This window comes from Amblyomma mixtum, chromosome 1, assembly GCF_055824585.1.
Source record: "Amblyomma mixtum isolate Tamu chromosome 1, ASM5582458v1, whole genome shotgun sequence".
In the NCBI taxonomy this organism is placed as follows: Eukaryota; Metazoa; Arthropoda; class Arachnida; order Ixodida; family Ixodidae; genus Amblyomma; species Amblyomma mixtum.
The window spans coordinates 291,509,584-291,525,017 of record NC_143012.1 but is presented as its reverse complement, the minus strand read 5'-3'; the positions used below and the strand labels follow the sequence as shown (position 1 = coordinate 291,525,017).

General features: G+C 46.0%; 1 protein-coding gene across 1 annotated transcript in view; it reads right to left on the bottom strand.

The window, feature by feature from the left end:
* The window catches only part of LOC149372032 (cell adhesion molecule Dscam1-like), a 133,884-nt gene that overhangs the window by 30,828 nt on the left and 87,622 nt on the right, over window positions 1-15,434 (bottom strand). Inside the window, exons 4-7 of the mRNA XM_089566394.1 lie at window positions 14,932-15,105; window positions 10,291-10,428; window positions 6,248-6,365; window positions 4,996-5,174 (exon numbers count right to left, since the gene is read on the bottom strand). Coding sequence (XP_089422520.1) covers window positions 4,996-5,174; window positions 6,248-6,365; window positions 10,291-10,428; window positions 14,932-15,105 — 609 coding nt within the window. The remainder of the gene's footprint in view (window positions 1-4,995; window positions 5,175-6,247; window positions 6,366-10,290; window positions 10,429-14,931; window positions 15,106-15,434) is intronic.

The following is a 15,434-nucleotide window of genomic DNA, read 5'->3' as shown; positions in this document are numbered from 1 at the left end:
CTTTTGTCCTTTTCCGATTGGCCGCTCCCGCTCGTGACGTCAGCCCTGACAGACAGCAAGTAGTGCCAGTCGCTGGCTCCGGCATAAAACGCACGACTGGCAGGAAGAAAGAGACGAAATAACTGATTAGAAAAGAATTGTTAACACATAATCTGCCTGATTAGTATTCCAACAGCCCCGTTAGAGACCTGCACGGCTTTTGTTTTAGGTTACACGACGCAGAAAATCCCATATACAGCCATCATTGTAACGCGCATGTAGGGTGCCTTTTGTTCACGCTACGCTTTCAGAATATCTTTTATTAAATGCAGTCTTAATTGCAGGACTACTCATCAGTTCCTCCACTGAGAGCAGCCAGTACCAGGGCGCAATATGCCCAGGGTACCGTATTGTGCATCACAAACGTAGCCTGTTCGTGTGACGCTTCAACCTATCCTTTCAAGCACAAAGAAAAAAAAATAAAATAACGTATTCTCCATTTTCATGAAGCCTCTAGCATGATATGCTACTGTGGGCAGCATTCAATTACCAGCCCTTTTTCTGATCGGGTGCCTGAGTTACCGTATTCGCGGCTTTGTTCGGTACGCTCTGGGCACCAAAGGCCCACCGTTTCCCAATTCTCTGCTCGGATAGGAAGGAAGAGCGATCAGAACCGAAAAGAAAAACTTGCGCAGCGTAGGTTTCGCACGCCGGCTTCACCGCGGCCCTTTGTGATGGCGCCAGCAGGTGAGAATTCGACGGGGCGTCAAGCGGTTCCTGCGCATTGTGTCGAGCACAATGGGTTGACATAGGAAACGGTGCACAGCCGTGAAGTGTTCACACTCGTTTTATTTTTTAGCTTCTTCAGTAGAGGAAATGAGGAAACGATTGTGCGCAGCACGCGAAGTTCGGTAGGGGAGTGGGAGATAATGCGACTACGTTGTTGATGGGAGAGAATGCGCCAGAGAGGACGCAAAACTTTGAAGTGGTAGGAAAAGCTGCGGAGTTTGAGTGTGGTTGCTGTAACTTCGCTCGAACTTGCCCAGAACTAATATTTCTGTGGCCCTTATTCTGGGCGCCCAAGTTTTCGGTGCGGCTCAGCATAAGAGTACCGCGTTTCGAATGGCTGACTCGAGCTCCGTCGGCATCGCAAAGAAAGTGTGCAAGTCTCGGCACATCTCTTTATCTTGGGCATGCAGACCTGTGGTCCGTGACGGCGCTAAAGAGGCAAGCTGAAGAAAGCGAAAGCATCTGTCGTTATGTGGCAACCTCATCATAATGAACAATAGCAGCAGCAGTCACAGAGTTAATTACAGAGCAGAACAAAAGCCTTGCCAACCGCGTGTTTTCTATACTTGCTAAGCCATATAAGCACCATCGCAGCTAATTCTCTGCTAAACCTGCCGCTGTGGCTCAGTAGCTATGGTGCTAAGTTGCCGACCTGAAAGACGCGGGTTCGATCCCGGCCGCAGCGGTCGCATTTCGATGGAGGCGAAATGCTAGAGGCCTGTGTGCTTGCGACCTGAGTACACATTAAAGAACCAAAGGCGGTCGAAATTACCGGAGCCCTTCACTAGGGCATCCCTCATAGCCTGAGTCGCTTTGGGACGTTAAACTCTATGAAATGAAATGAAATCTCTGCCACCCGCAACATCGTTGCAGGATCAGGACATCGAGATCTGACGCTTACATCTGCTGTTTCACAGTCGTATGGCACGTTTTTTTTTTTTTCGATGTGCTTTTCGGCGACAATATCAACGTCATGTTACGAGTTATTGCTTTCGTCGAAGTCTACGATGAAGTGAGCTCCTTGTTATGCAGTACAACAGTGATGCCAAAGTTGGACTATGCTTCACCTACCCTTAAGAGTACAATGCAATAGCATCGTGCCGAGCGCTCCTCAGTGGGGTAGAGGAAGTGTGCCAGGCTCCCGACCCAAAGGACAGTGGTTCGATTCCGCTTGAAAAACCTTTTTTCTTGTAAGCGAAACAGTTTTCCTTTCTGCGTCGCCACTCTCTTCTTTAGAACGGGCTAAGTAGTGCTATCACATTCGAACATCAGTTCTACGCCATCATGCCACGAATTAGCGAAACACGGACGTGATACGAAGAAAATAAAAAATTAGACCGGCAACAACGTCCAAGTAAAGTCTATTTGCGCTTATGTTATCTTGTCTGAGAATAGGCACCACCGGGGTTGTATATCTGTGTAAACCATCAAGTTTGCGCCAAAGTACTAAACGTTCTGAGCGCGTCTCTAAAAGTCCGATTTAGGATAATATGCGAGATTCTCTGTAAACGTGCTATTCAAGGTTGTCGAAATCACGATCAGTGATGTACACACAGTTGCTGTTGAAATCTATTTCGCGGTATTTTACTTTTCTGACCTGCGTTTCAGGGATATCATGTACTACCATGGTTTGAACATTAGACACTAATTGAGAACAGAACTTTCAGTTCGCTAAAGCTATTTGCGTTGCTGTCACGAGTCCTTCAGCGTTTAGCAGACATATATTGAAGCAAAAAGCAAATTTATGAATATACGGCTCGTTACTCTACAAACACAATTTTTACTCCTGAAAAAGCTCCAGTTTTCCGATTACCGCCCCGTAGAGCCCTCTTGCCATCGTAATCTTATAAACCCGTCTTTGCCTGAAATATTCACTTTGTCTGCCTAATACACCCCCACAACGTTCCCCGTTCTTGTCAACTTCTTGCTTGTAATTGCAGCCAGCGCGTCTTCGATGCAAAGCTTATGTCAAAATTATGTCGCATGTTTTGAATTGACAGCGCTCGAAATTGCTCGATGGGGAGAGTGACTATAAGCTTCTAACCTCCCCTGAGTTAAGGACGTTAACGGACGTTGCAAGAACGGCACTAAATGATTTGAAAGCAAACACCCGGCGCTGTATAATTTAGACAAAGTACTTACGTGTGCTTCTCACCCAGTTGCTTTCTTGTTATATGTTCGTTAAACGAAATACCGACAGGCATTCAAAAACATGATTTTGCCACTGCGAAAAAGGAAGCGCGAAAGAGAAAGTGTGTGTGTGTGTGGGGGGGGGGGGGGGGGGGGGGGACGCTTGAATAAACAGACCAATTTAAGCTAGCACACTCCAAGCCGGAGAAAATCCCCTACAGCAGGCACAGTCAGTACCCCTTGGCCCGCTTGACGAGTCTCAATGCTGTATTCGAGCAGCCACAACAAAGAGATCTATCGTCTGGTCTCTCGACTTCACGTCACATCATCTCCCACTTCTGAAGTAGAGCGGAGACACGCGCGCGTATTCCCAGTGCGCCGCGCTTTCCCGAGCGACGAACATCAAAGGGCGGGGCGCTGTGGAAGAAGAGATTTGCATCCCGCCTGATTTCCCTGAGGGAGGGACCGTGGTCGCCATCGCTGCCTCACTTCGCTCGCCCCTCGCAAACGCCACGCCCGCCGCCAGGTTCCGATGCAAAGGTGACCCGCGAGTGAGGATAAAGTTGAAGCAGGAGCCACGCGCTGCGTCTACGCACTTCACAATGCTTGTATATATTTTCTTTCCTGGTTAAATTTAGTGCGCCCAACGAAGCTCAGCCACGCTAAGAAAATGAACCTGCAGCACGACTCCAAGCCAATGCACAGCCTTTGAGCGTAGCTTCGTTCCGCTGCACACTGCCTGACTCGATTAACACGCCTTAATCCACTGAACAATCAAGTTTTCTTTATTTAACAGCGGGTGGAGTGGGGTGCCACAAAAAGCTATACTCTTCGCACAAACAGAACAGGACGCATCATGTTGCGAAACTTTCTCCATGCAGTTTCTACTAGATGTTGTTGTGCCTAGTAATATGGCGCCTTAGGCGCGCGTTTCATCTCTTTCTAATTTTTTGCACTCGCTGGTATCTGTTTTACTAACTCGCAGCAATTGTCGCTTTTTTTTTTTTGAGCTTGAAGTCGAGGTCATTGGTTTCTATACTTTTTGACGCCCACTTCACTAAAGAGCATAAAACTCCTTTCGTTTATAAAAACTCGGTTATCTGTTCTGGAGCCTTCGGCGGTCTTAATTTCTTTTCTGCGGGATCAGCTATCAGAGACTACGTGGAGTATAACCTGCCTTTGAAAAACGCCGTCTGAATTTTGCGCATAATTCTAGTCTATCTTTTGACCACCTCTGCACCACCTGATTAGGTGAAACTGGCTGGAGATAAATTTCAATAGTATAAATTTTGTGCTTTTTATTTGCTGCAACTACTAAACAGTAGAAAGCACACTCCATTTGCTTCAGGCATTAGTTCTAAGCGCCCAACGGCCAGAAACAAAAAAAATACAAATGCTTCCTGGCAGCAGCATGTTGACTCTAAGCACGCCTGTGCTGTGAATATACTATTTTTGTTCTCCACTCTACCAAAAAGCGCAACACGAAGAACAGTCTGTGTATTTTAGTCATCTTCAGATATTATGTCGCGACCCTGACCCTGTATTGAAATTTTGCGAGAGACACACGAACACAACCAGGTATCAATATTTCTTTTTCCTCGGGTCCCTCCAGGAATGAATTTCTCCTGCAAAACAGACGTATGATATCTTCTATGGTCATAACTACGCAAGTAGGCTGATTAAATTTCGCTACATAGAGTAACAGGGTAGGCGCATGATTTAGGGCGACTGAGTGTGCCGACGCGGCCTAATTTCTCGCACGATTCCTGCTTGGCAAAAGTGTGCGGTGCTACTTTTCTAAGATGCTGTGCCCAATTACAGCGTGTGCAACAGAAGAAGCATCGAAGATGAAATACGCATCGCATCCCCTTCGAATCTTTATATCGCATTCTGTTCCGAATCTCTGATGAATTGGAAGCTCTGATACTCATTCTTACGGACCGTAGGAGTGCTGTAGCTACTGCAAGGACCCTACTACGCAGCACAGCACCATGGTCTGTGTATTTTTGACAAAAGATGCACGTTACTGTTTTACACTTACCACCTCGGTAGTGAAGGCTCTTAATTAGGGAAAGAAAGGTGCTGGCGCGCACTCACCGATCACTGAAAGCGTGAGCGTGGCCCTGTCCTCCCCGAGGCTGTTGGATGCCACGCACACGTACTGCCCTTCGTCCTCGGGCTGGACGCCTCCGCTCCAGTGCAGGACTCCGTCCAGTGCCGTAGGCGCCGCTGCTGGCGGGAGGGGCAGGAGGCGCTGTCCTTGCCTCCGGTACCACCTGCGATCCCCGGGGTGCAATGAGTGATCTCGCAAGTTTTAACTGGGCTTTTGGTAAAAAGAATACGCCGAAATTTTAACAGATGTGCGATATCAGTATTTACCCGCCACTGCGTGGCATTTTGTTGGCTTTATGCTCGGTATTTTAAGCTCGTTAGGATCTGTAGACTAAAGGACTTTTACCTGCAGGAGTCACGTGCGGCCGCGTTGGAATCAACTCGACCGCTGTACGACAAGCTGCCTAGTTCGCCTCTCTCCTGTTGAGTTCGTTATTGTTTCTACCTCTCACCGTTTTCTGATATTTCTCGGGTACTGCAGTATTGAGAAAGGAGGCCACTAACAAGAACTATTCGTCGCGTTCCAATATTTTATTTATTTCGAAGTTTTCTCGGGCGTTTCGTTTTGTAGCTTATACAATTATCTCACGCCTAGGTGCACGGTATCGCTCCTTGCACTACCTTACCTATGAGACATCAATTTGCCGACAAGTCCAAAATGCTTCGAGTGGTCTTAACCATAAAGTTTTTGGCTTCAGATAGAGAGCAAGGCCCCTAAATAGAGAACTTGAGCAAGGCGTAACACATTGCTACGAATCGCATGCTTCAGGGGCTTGCTGCGCTAATGGAGGAGCGGATCGACTCGAGGTAGCGTATCAAGAAAGCTCACCGCGTAGTGCGCAATGTATGCTAAGGCTCTGTAATGCCGTGGAGTATTACTGCCTCCAAAAGCAGAAAGAAAAACTGAAAACAAACTGCTTTCGTCACAGATAATCTTCCAGTGTCGTAGATGCAATCGGCAGCTAGAAGCTATCACCCGTGCGAATGAAAATAAACACGAGGTTAAAAGCACGTAAGCACCGAGAAAGAATTTAAAGCCACTCAGTTGAAGACTACACACAAGACTTGGCTAATGGACTTTCGCTTCAAGGCTTTAGTCTAGCCGTCTGCTATAATCTCCCTTTTCTCGGCTCGAGCTTTCCAGGCACCACTAAGCCGTAAACAGCAAGAAGGAGTCTGGCTTATGATAGTGTCCTGGCTGGAAGCATCAGGCAAGGTTTAGGTACTCGAGGCTCACTTGTATTTAGGTGGTGGCCAGCCCTGAGCCAGGCAGATGAGGTCAGTGGGACGCCCCTGGTCGACGGTCACGTGACCTGAGTGGAATGCTATCGACGGTGCTTGGCTCCCCGTCGGTTCTGTGTGTATGACAAGAGTAAGAGAAATGAACACAGTGCAAAACGAAATGCGTGCGACTTTTCTTGGAAAGCCTTTTTATTTTTAGATATTCAACGGCAGTCAAATCACTGTCTTCTACTGCAACTTCATGTAAGTCGCCTTTCGTTCTTAACCATCAGTCTTTTTTGTTCACGACGAAAAGGGCGAGTAAACATAATGTAATGAATCGAATGGTTTGGTGTTTACTCTTTTTTTTTTTTTTGCTGATAGAGGCGTCGAGAAGGGTCGATGCAAATTCCCCTTTGTTTCACGTCTCTTTTCCTCTCATGCAAGACATTTGGTCTGAACGTTTCCAGGAATGATCACGTGGTAATTGATCATAGCTATTACGTTTGTCACTACTTTTCAGTAAAACTGCTCGCACTACCTAAACACCTCAAGCTACAGTGCTCGACTGCTGCGTTCCAAAATTAACGTTTGATGCACTTCTACGGCGAGAATTTAATGCCGTGCAGCATGCTATCCTTCATGAGACCCTGTTAGCTGCCGTATCTTTTTACCATACATGTTTTGTGATTTACCTGCATTAGGATTAACTATGCTTGGTCTTCATGAAATCCCCCGTGTTTGTAAGCAGTGTGCTTTCCTTCTGCAGTAAGCACGTTCTGTTCGCTTATGCAGCCCTCTTTCCATCCAGGTTTTTGCGTTGCTTTTTACTCGAAGATCAAGATCCAAGAGTCCGAAGTTGACACTCTTTTCGTTTTTACAAACGTTGAACATTACTGTTGTCGCTGTCAAGGGTGCAAGGAATGATAATTCAAGATTAGGAAGACGCGGACAGGAACAAAATCTCACTCAGAAGCTCTGGCAAACCCAAAGGCTAATTTTGCTAAAAATCTGTTCAGATAACCTTATCAAGATTTAGGATGAAACTTGCGAAATTCAGTTCATACGTGTTGCCACAAGAGTACGGATAACTAACTCCGAATGCAGCGTAACTCAGGAATGTGTACGCAGAGGGCGTTTCTACCTATAACTACAAGAGAAAGAAGTTGCTCAATAACAAATCAGCGGAGTTTATGCATTTCTTTAAATAGCCAAAGGAAAGCTGCCGAAAGTTGACCCTATCGCACCTCGTCCGACCTAAATAACACAGCGACAGAAGTGGAGACAAAACAAAGATGGAAACGACCGAGCTGAGGTCGTGTCCGCAGTTGCTTCACATTACCGTAGTTGTCGTTTTCAGTTTCGGGGAGAAATTAATTAAATTGATTTAATTACAATAATTATTAATCCCACAGAATAAATCTGTATTCATCCGCGGCTGGATATTTCTCGCATATCATAATTTTTGCATAACTGGCGCCTTCTCAGTGTGGTTTAACGAGACGTAAGCTTCACGAGCGTTTATAATTATTGAGTAGATTAACGCCTCTACATTTTCCTTCTACTTTTTTTTGTTTCCACAATTTCTAACTGCCGTTTTCCAGAACCGTCTCAGTTTATTAACTTCAAGAGTTGAGATAGAGAAGAGGAATCTAGCACACGTATAGCTAATGGCGCGCCGATTAGCAAAAACCCTCATAAAAGCGCGGATGTGTGAAGAAAATGCGTTATATCGCTCGCTAATTACCTATTTTTTCCCTTATCTTGTCTGAGCTAAGCTTGGAAAGACATTGACAACTTCTCTATATACTTCACGTGGCTATAACCTTCGTTTTAAGTTTTTGTTAACTAGAAACGCAGCAGTATAAAATAAGGTACCTTGTATTCCGTCACTGGCTATAGCTTTAAGGAGCAAACTCTGCTGCTTTACATTTCAGCAGTGTAAAAAAATTCACCAACTACGCTTTTAGCTGTAGTCGGATATAAAGTGAAAGCAAGATTCGGTGTTGTTCTTTGCTTTTCTAGTTCGTGATCCTCGGCTCACGGCACATGCAGTCGTGTAACTTGCACCTTGCCTACAATTATCACGCCATTTAAAACTTTAGCATTATTTTTACCACCCCTTTGTTAAGACGCGATATTTTTCCTGGCACCTGCTACCGCTCTTCTGAGCACCCTTCAGCGAGTACTGGTTTAGCCCTTTCAGTGACGCTGAAATAGAGGTGAGCAGATAAGTTCAATTTCTAGTGTATTAATTGCTGTGTTATTCCTGTTTTTCTCGACTCTTTTGATTGCGAGATAGAGTAGACCGGCCTGAAGAGGCCCTGGCATTCCTGCAGCCACCGATAACTACCTAGGCAAGAGCCTGAATCCGGGAAGGTTATGTTAAAAAAAAACGCTGTCTTTCTTTAGAATATGAGGCTTAGTGTTTGTTCTTAAGGTCAATTGAAGAATGAAATGCACTTTTTGCTATCAAGTGCACTACTCCAAGCTACATAAGGGCGTAGTGTACACTGCTCTCAATACTTTTTGCAGTGTCATGGCAGAGTTGGCCTGAAGGTCATTCAGCGTGCGATGACGGACCACAGAGTTGTCTGACACTGCCAGCTGAGGAGCAACGAGGATGTTACGTCAGCAGAACATGCGAGCAGACGACAGTGCAAATAGAAAGCGCTTTGTGCGGATCCTCGTAATCTCGTCCGTTTTGCTCCTGCCGTCTTTCGTGGTGCACTCAGCGACCGTCTGGCTGACGCTGCCATTACTAACAATTTGAAGATCTGTACTAGATTCACAAAAGCGTGTCGCTTAAGTAAGAATACGCCACGCGCCTTCCGGTGAGTTACAAAGCCAGTCGAGAGGCGAGACCACTGTTATATGTTTTGAACGTTAAGCTTCCCTCTACCCTTCAGTTTTAGCGCTGCGCTAGCGCATGACCATGTACCACACTTTACAAATATCTGCCGTGATCCAGACTCCCACAAAATTCGGAATGAGCTTTCTCTCTCGCACATGAGGTGGACTGAATTGTGCTGTTTATGATGATGCTAAGAATCAACACAATCTGGTGAAGTGTGAATACTCGGAAGGTGCAGCTGATGTTCATGACTAGAAAACGAGCGGGAGCTCATCCGTTGTTGTTGATGACCTTGCTTGGAAACTCAAAGTTGTAATTTTTTGGAATAGTTGGCAGACAACAAGGCAAGTTTCATAAACTAGAATTTTATGCCTCCAGGCACAAAAATTTGCAACTTTGTTGCAATTTGAGAAACCTTGTAACAGTCACGCCAGTGCATTTAAAGCAAACGGATGGCACTGCTGACAAATGGCCTGCGCCTGCTTGATGACATTGCCCGGCTCCATACCGTGCACGCCACCAGCTCGCTGCTCGCAAGATTCAAGTGGGAAATTTTGGAGCATGCTTCGCCCAGCCTGTACCTGGCATCCAGTTATTTTCATATCTTTGTTCATCTGAAGAAGCACTTTGCTCGAAAACCGCTCGTCGATAACGAATTCACAAGAATAACGACGCAGTTTACACGGCAGGAGGGAAGCTGCTATGATCACCGCATCCAAAAGCTGATTCTCAAGCTAAATAATTGCTTGGATAATAGTGGCAAATATAGAGAGAAATGATTAAATGCGAAATCATTGCTTTTGAGTTAACTTTTTGTGAAGTGAAAATTTTTCACAGCCTCGCTGACATTTCCATCTTTACTTTTCTGACACACCCCGTATAATACACACTCTCACTTGGTCCAACCTACATCTCATCCGAGCTGCCTCAACCAGCCATAACTGCCTCGAAACTCACGCAAACTGTAGGGTGTTTGTAGAGGATTCTCTCTACAAACATCCAGTCGCCATGCAATAGCCGCACTTTTCTTACACATCCTTTTCTGGAGTGCCGATGTACCTTGGACCAGCTAGAGGATCAACTGGCCCTGGTGTGGTGGGCAAGTTCGTTGCCATCTCAGCGACCAAAGCGAAGCTACCAAACAAAGTGATTTCTCTTTTTAACACATGGCGCGGCTCTTTTCTTCCCCTCCTTCGATGGCTCACCCGTGGCGTGGTAGTGTGCGTAGTTTGCGCTCGTCCGATTTCGGCGAGTGAGCAGGTCCTCCGTGTGGCAGCGGAACCGCGCAGCCTGAGTCAGCGCCCGCACGTACAGGTCGCCCGATGACGTCATCACGTACCGCTCTGCGAAGAAACCAAAACAAAGCCATTCGCTCATAGAAAAAAGGTCGGTGCCATACACACGTGAGCAATCACTTCTTATTCAGAATGACGGGAACGACGGTCACGTAAGTACGCTAATTTTCCTGCAAACACTGCATGGTAGCTTGCGGCCGAGACGTTTAGGGGGAAGAACAGCTTTTCAGAAGCTTTGAAATCTCGGCACTTGAAAGCATTAGGTTCATTCGTAGTTTCCGCTTCTCTTTTCTTGTTTCCACGCAGCGGCGTGGAACTGCGTACTATTAACTCTTTCATGTTTAGCGTCACAGTTTTATTTGCAGTTGCTTCTGACGCACGCGTTAGCAGATAGGGACCTCTCACACTCCTCGTCACTATGTCCCTATCGCACGCCCAATAAACAAGTGACGGTAAGGATGTCTATGTCCATGAGCCAAAGTTTCCACAAGAGAGCTTGCCTCTGCCTGTCTCTACCATGACTTGTTCAAATTTAAATCCAGGAACTATTTTGTACAAAACTAATAAAGGGAGTTAATACGTGAACTACGGTGTCTTGTAGTAGCATTCAGAAAGTGGTAATCAACGCAATACAGAAATTTTTTGTAACTTCGTGGTAATAACAAAGCATGGAGTGAATAAAATTTCAAGTTTTCTTCTAATTTCCGAGTTAACAACCCATTCGTAAACGTTCCTGAAAGCTTTCAACCCATTTCAAAGTAATAGTCGATAGCTAAACGACTCGTATGCCCTGGTGAAGCAGGAATCGAAACAATAACAGGAACGCAAGACAAAGATGGCAGATGTACACACTCTGCATATATACCGTAGTAGTCACAGCACAACTTTACATTAATTGTGAACTGTTTTCGGCCAAGATCACTCAGATGCACCTGCGTTGCCATTCAAAGCCCTAACGGGCTGACATGATCGCCAAATCTATTCTGCATTAAAGGCGAGCAATTTGCATGCTAATTAGGAACCTCGCATTGCCGAACACCTTTCTGAAACAGCCGTCCTCCACAGGATCGCTACCCTAATTCGCTTGACTCGAATCCAGAAATGGAGCCGAAGGTAAAATACCGAGTCTCGAAGCATGCCGTCAAAATCGCTTAAGCTTGATTACAGGCAAGGTTCTACATCACCAATACTCAGTCAGAAAAACACGCAAAACTTTGTGCAAGCAATGCTTCTTGTCAGCCAGCACATGTCGACTACACAAGCGTCCCCTGCTGTAGATCGGACTCTGATTGGCCGGCACCTTGGTTTGCCTGTCGGGAATGGCCAGAGCGTGTACACCGCAGGACAGTGAAAGCCAATGGTGGATCAGCTTTGTAAACTCGGCAACTGTTCGGTTAACTCTAACTTTCGCCTCCACGATACTGCATGCATTCTTAGCGACATGGCGTCGTACCGACGCGATTCCTTCACACTTCCGCAAAGCTCTGTCCTTTTGTCCGAGCCTCCTAAAGCCTCACGAAGGACCCTATGCACCATTAAAGAATTAACTTCGTATTGCGAGTGCTTTTTCTTACCTCCACTGTCAGCAGAATCGTTCGCTGCACGAGACATCATTGCTTTTGAGGGCCAGTGGACGTTCGAAAACGGTATGGCCCCATTCCGCAAGCAAAAACCTATGGAACGAGCGGCCACTATTTGTGGCAGAAATTCCACCATAGTGGGTAACTTTTCGTGAGCATCAGAGATCCGAAGCATAATTCGTGCGTGTGAGTGTGTTTGTTGCGTGTGCTTTCCCGCGTCCGCGTTTCTTAAACGTGAATTCGTTTTCCGGATTTTTGGATCGCAACCAATTCGAGCGCCGTCTTAGCGTACAATGGACGATTCTCAGAAATAGTACTGAGAATCATTTTATTTCCTATCAAGCGCACTTTTTTCTTTTTCCGTCATCTTTTTATTGTTTGTATGGTAACAGTACCAGTTTAATGGAATGATACTTCTTCTATTCTGTTCTCTTAGTGCCATCTTTCGCCCCGAGCGGTAGACTTAGCGATCATGGGAACGTGGCGAAGACAACGCCTAAAAGGAAAATGAAAAATTTGTGCAGTGCTAGGAAGAAAATAATTTTTTATTTCTTCTCTTCGATGCACCTATCACGCAATTGCAGTCTTATTCCGCATCTTCTTATTTTTTTACGGAGGATTTATACCTTCCTACATAAGTAACACCTAGCTTATGACCATTGTCAGCATGTGACTTCCATTGCCCGTTCTAGCTTCTGATTAGCAATTTAATTCAATCGGCGCAACACACACTTACTACGTTGGTCCCGCTCTTGGAGAAAAGAGAGAAATATGATTGGCCGAAGTAAGACCAGCTTACAGATTTGAAGCAATACTCTTCGTTCGCTGCGGCATAGAATAAAATCGAAACAGGAAAGTTTGAACCCATATGCTCCGTGGCATTCACTAAAAAACGAGAGGACTCGGCAGATAGCTCCTTTTTTTATAAGGCGCTTCATTCAAAAACGACCCAAGCAAGTGTTTATTTTCCCGCCGTAGCGTCGCTGTTCCTAATTGACCAAATAAAATTATTGCATTCTGTACAGCCTTGTCTTGGAAATAATGTGAGTAGGCTTTGAGAATCAATTCATGAAATACAACCACTTCCTAACCTGCCTAACGCGTATACCTTATACCGGGACCGAAGAAACGTAATCTAGAGCTTTGATTTTTTTTCACCTAATCCACCGAAACTGTGAAAGGGTACCTATAAAGGAGGAATTTCCCTAGTGGGCATTATCAAAAACAGGAGACCAGGTAATGTTTCGTAATAGGGTAGTGGAGACCAAGTCATACCCTTAAATGCCTAAACTGGTTGAACGGAGCAAATTCTTTTCAGTAATGTCTCACTAAGTGCATGGATGGAACTGCCTAAACGGCAACTAGATGTGACTTGCTGTTGAGTGTGCCGTGCACGCTGGAGCTCTGCGTCATGTGCAGCACACCTCTGCAGCCGAAACACATCAAAACACCACACATCGCTTGATGTGTCCCGCGGCTCCGCATTAGTGTGTTCCTGCCCAAAAGTTCACCCTTAAGTCACACTTCAGCTAATCAGTAAATGCGCATCATGCTTTCCGAACAGCGGAAGTTAAGCGAATGAGGAAAATTCGGGTTAAACAAACAGGCCACTTCATGACGATAGCACGACGACTAAAAGACAGGGCGAAGAACGAACGAATGCTCGAGGAAATTTAATTAACCTTGTGGCAGCGTTCACGGAAGCAGACACGAGCTGGCAAAGCACTTAATGAATTTCGCTGATAAGAAATACGGCAGCACTCAACAGAGGAGTCTAATCAGCGGAATGGGAAACAGAGCACACGGGTAACTTTTATGCGGTATTTTTACAGTGAATGCTCTGTTGTATTCATAAAATTATTCTTTACCATGTAACGAAAGGAAGGATTCCGCCCCGCTGATGACTCTTTCTTCCGCTTCCGATGATATTACACTTTGATTTATATGACAAGATCAAGCCAAGTACAAACTTGCTTTACTTTTTCTGTCACTCACGCTCGATCGAACAGTTTTCTCCTTGACGGGCAGACGGTCACGGCTAGCTGGTATGTTGAGATGTTTTTGTTCGGCTGCGCACTTAATGAAGGTTTTCTTTACGCTCGCCCGTGTTACTACTTCAACAGAATACGCCTTGGGTAAGTAGGCGTTCTCTTGTTTTGCCCATTGTTCGTCCTCGCCAAAATAATTATTTTTCTCTTTTTCAAATATATTTATACATGCGAAGGAAGAGCGTTTGCTATCCCCGTTTGGTTTCGAAACATCCGCAGCTTCTTCCTTATGGCAAGCTATCTTGGTTTGGTTTTTGTTTGGTGGTTTTACCTCCCCAATTGACTCTGGTTATGAGGGATCGACAACGTAGTGAAGCGCTCCCAATAGTTTCTACCACCTGGGATTCTTTAACGTGCACTGACATTACATAACAAACGGGCATATAGTATTTCGTCTCCAGCGAAATCAGACTGCCGCTTCAGGGATCGAAGCCGCGTTTCTCGGGTCAGAGGCCGAGTCGCATAACCACTGGGCCACCGCGGCGGCTGCGCATTGTAGTGTGCCAAATTGGTAACGCACGTATAAAAAGAGTATTAGCTTCGGTTTCAGAGCAAATTCAGACCGGAAAAGCTGCAATATGATAATTTCTTCTTTTTGATGCGCTGGGAGATGCCTGCTTTGCGGATTAAAACATTTCAAGCAAATCTAGAGTGTACTTAGAATTGGCCTAGGCAAAGCGCATACGCGGCGTAGTGACTACACAACCAGAGGCGTCAATTACAGCGCTTAGCAGAGACTAAAGTATTCCACGTGTGAGACGTACCGTGCATGTTTAGCCAGCGTATTGCGTATATCAGTAGCAGATACCTCTCAACTCATAGGACGCACTATACAATCCGACCAAGAGATCGAGTACTGTGCCTTTGCCAGCGACAGCCGTCATTGCACTAGAAAACTCTGCAAACCGGAGGGTCGACCTCACCCGTCGAAGACCGAGGCGTGATGAGCACCGGGCCGTGGTGCTCTTCCTCCCAGGCGGTGACCACCACGTGATGACTCACGTGGCTGGGCACGGGGCAGCGCACCAGCAGAGCACCACCTCTGGGTACAGAGCCCGGAGCGGACCACATGCGCAGCTCCCAGTCTTGTGCCACCACTGCGCAAAGAGAGCGTCACGAGAAGGGTAATCATATGGCTTGCCCCCACACGCTCTAAAGGGTGCGCACAATTAATGGGTGCGCACACCATCAATCAATACGTGACATCAACTTTGTATCTCTTTTCTCGTTCAGAGTAAGATTATTGCTCTAAGAAAACAAAAATGGCTGAGGCTTAGCTAAGGTTTATCCTAGTCAGATGCGAAGCATATTGATGGCTAGGCTTGGTAATACATGGCTTTCCTTGGTTGACGTTCATCCCGCTCTTCATCGGTCTCTGTGGCACGCTGAAGCTTTCGCTTCTCGTTCAAATCAGCCCTGCTTCTAG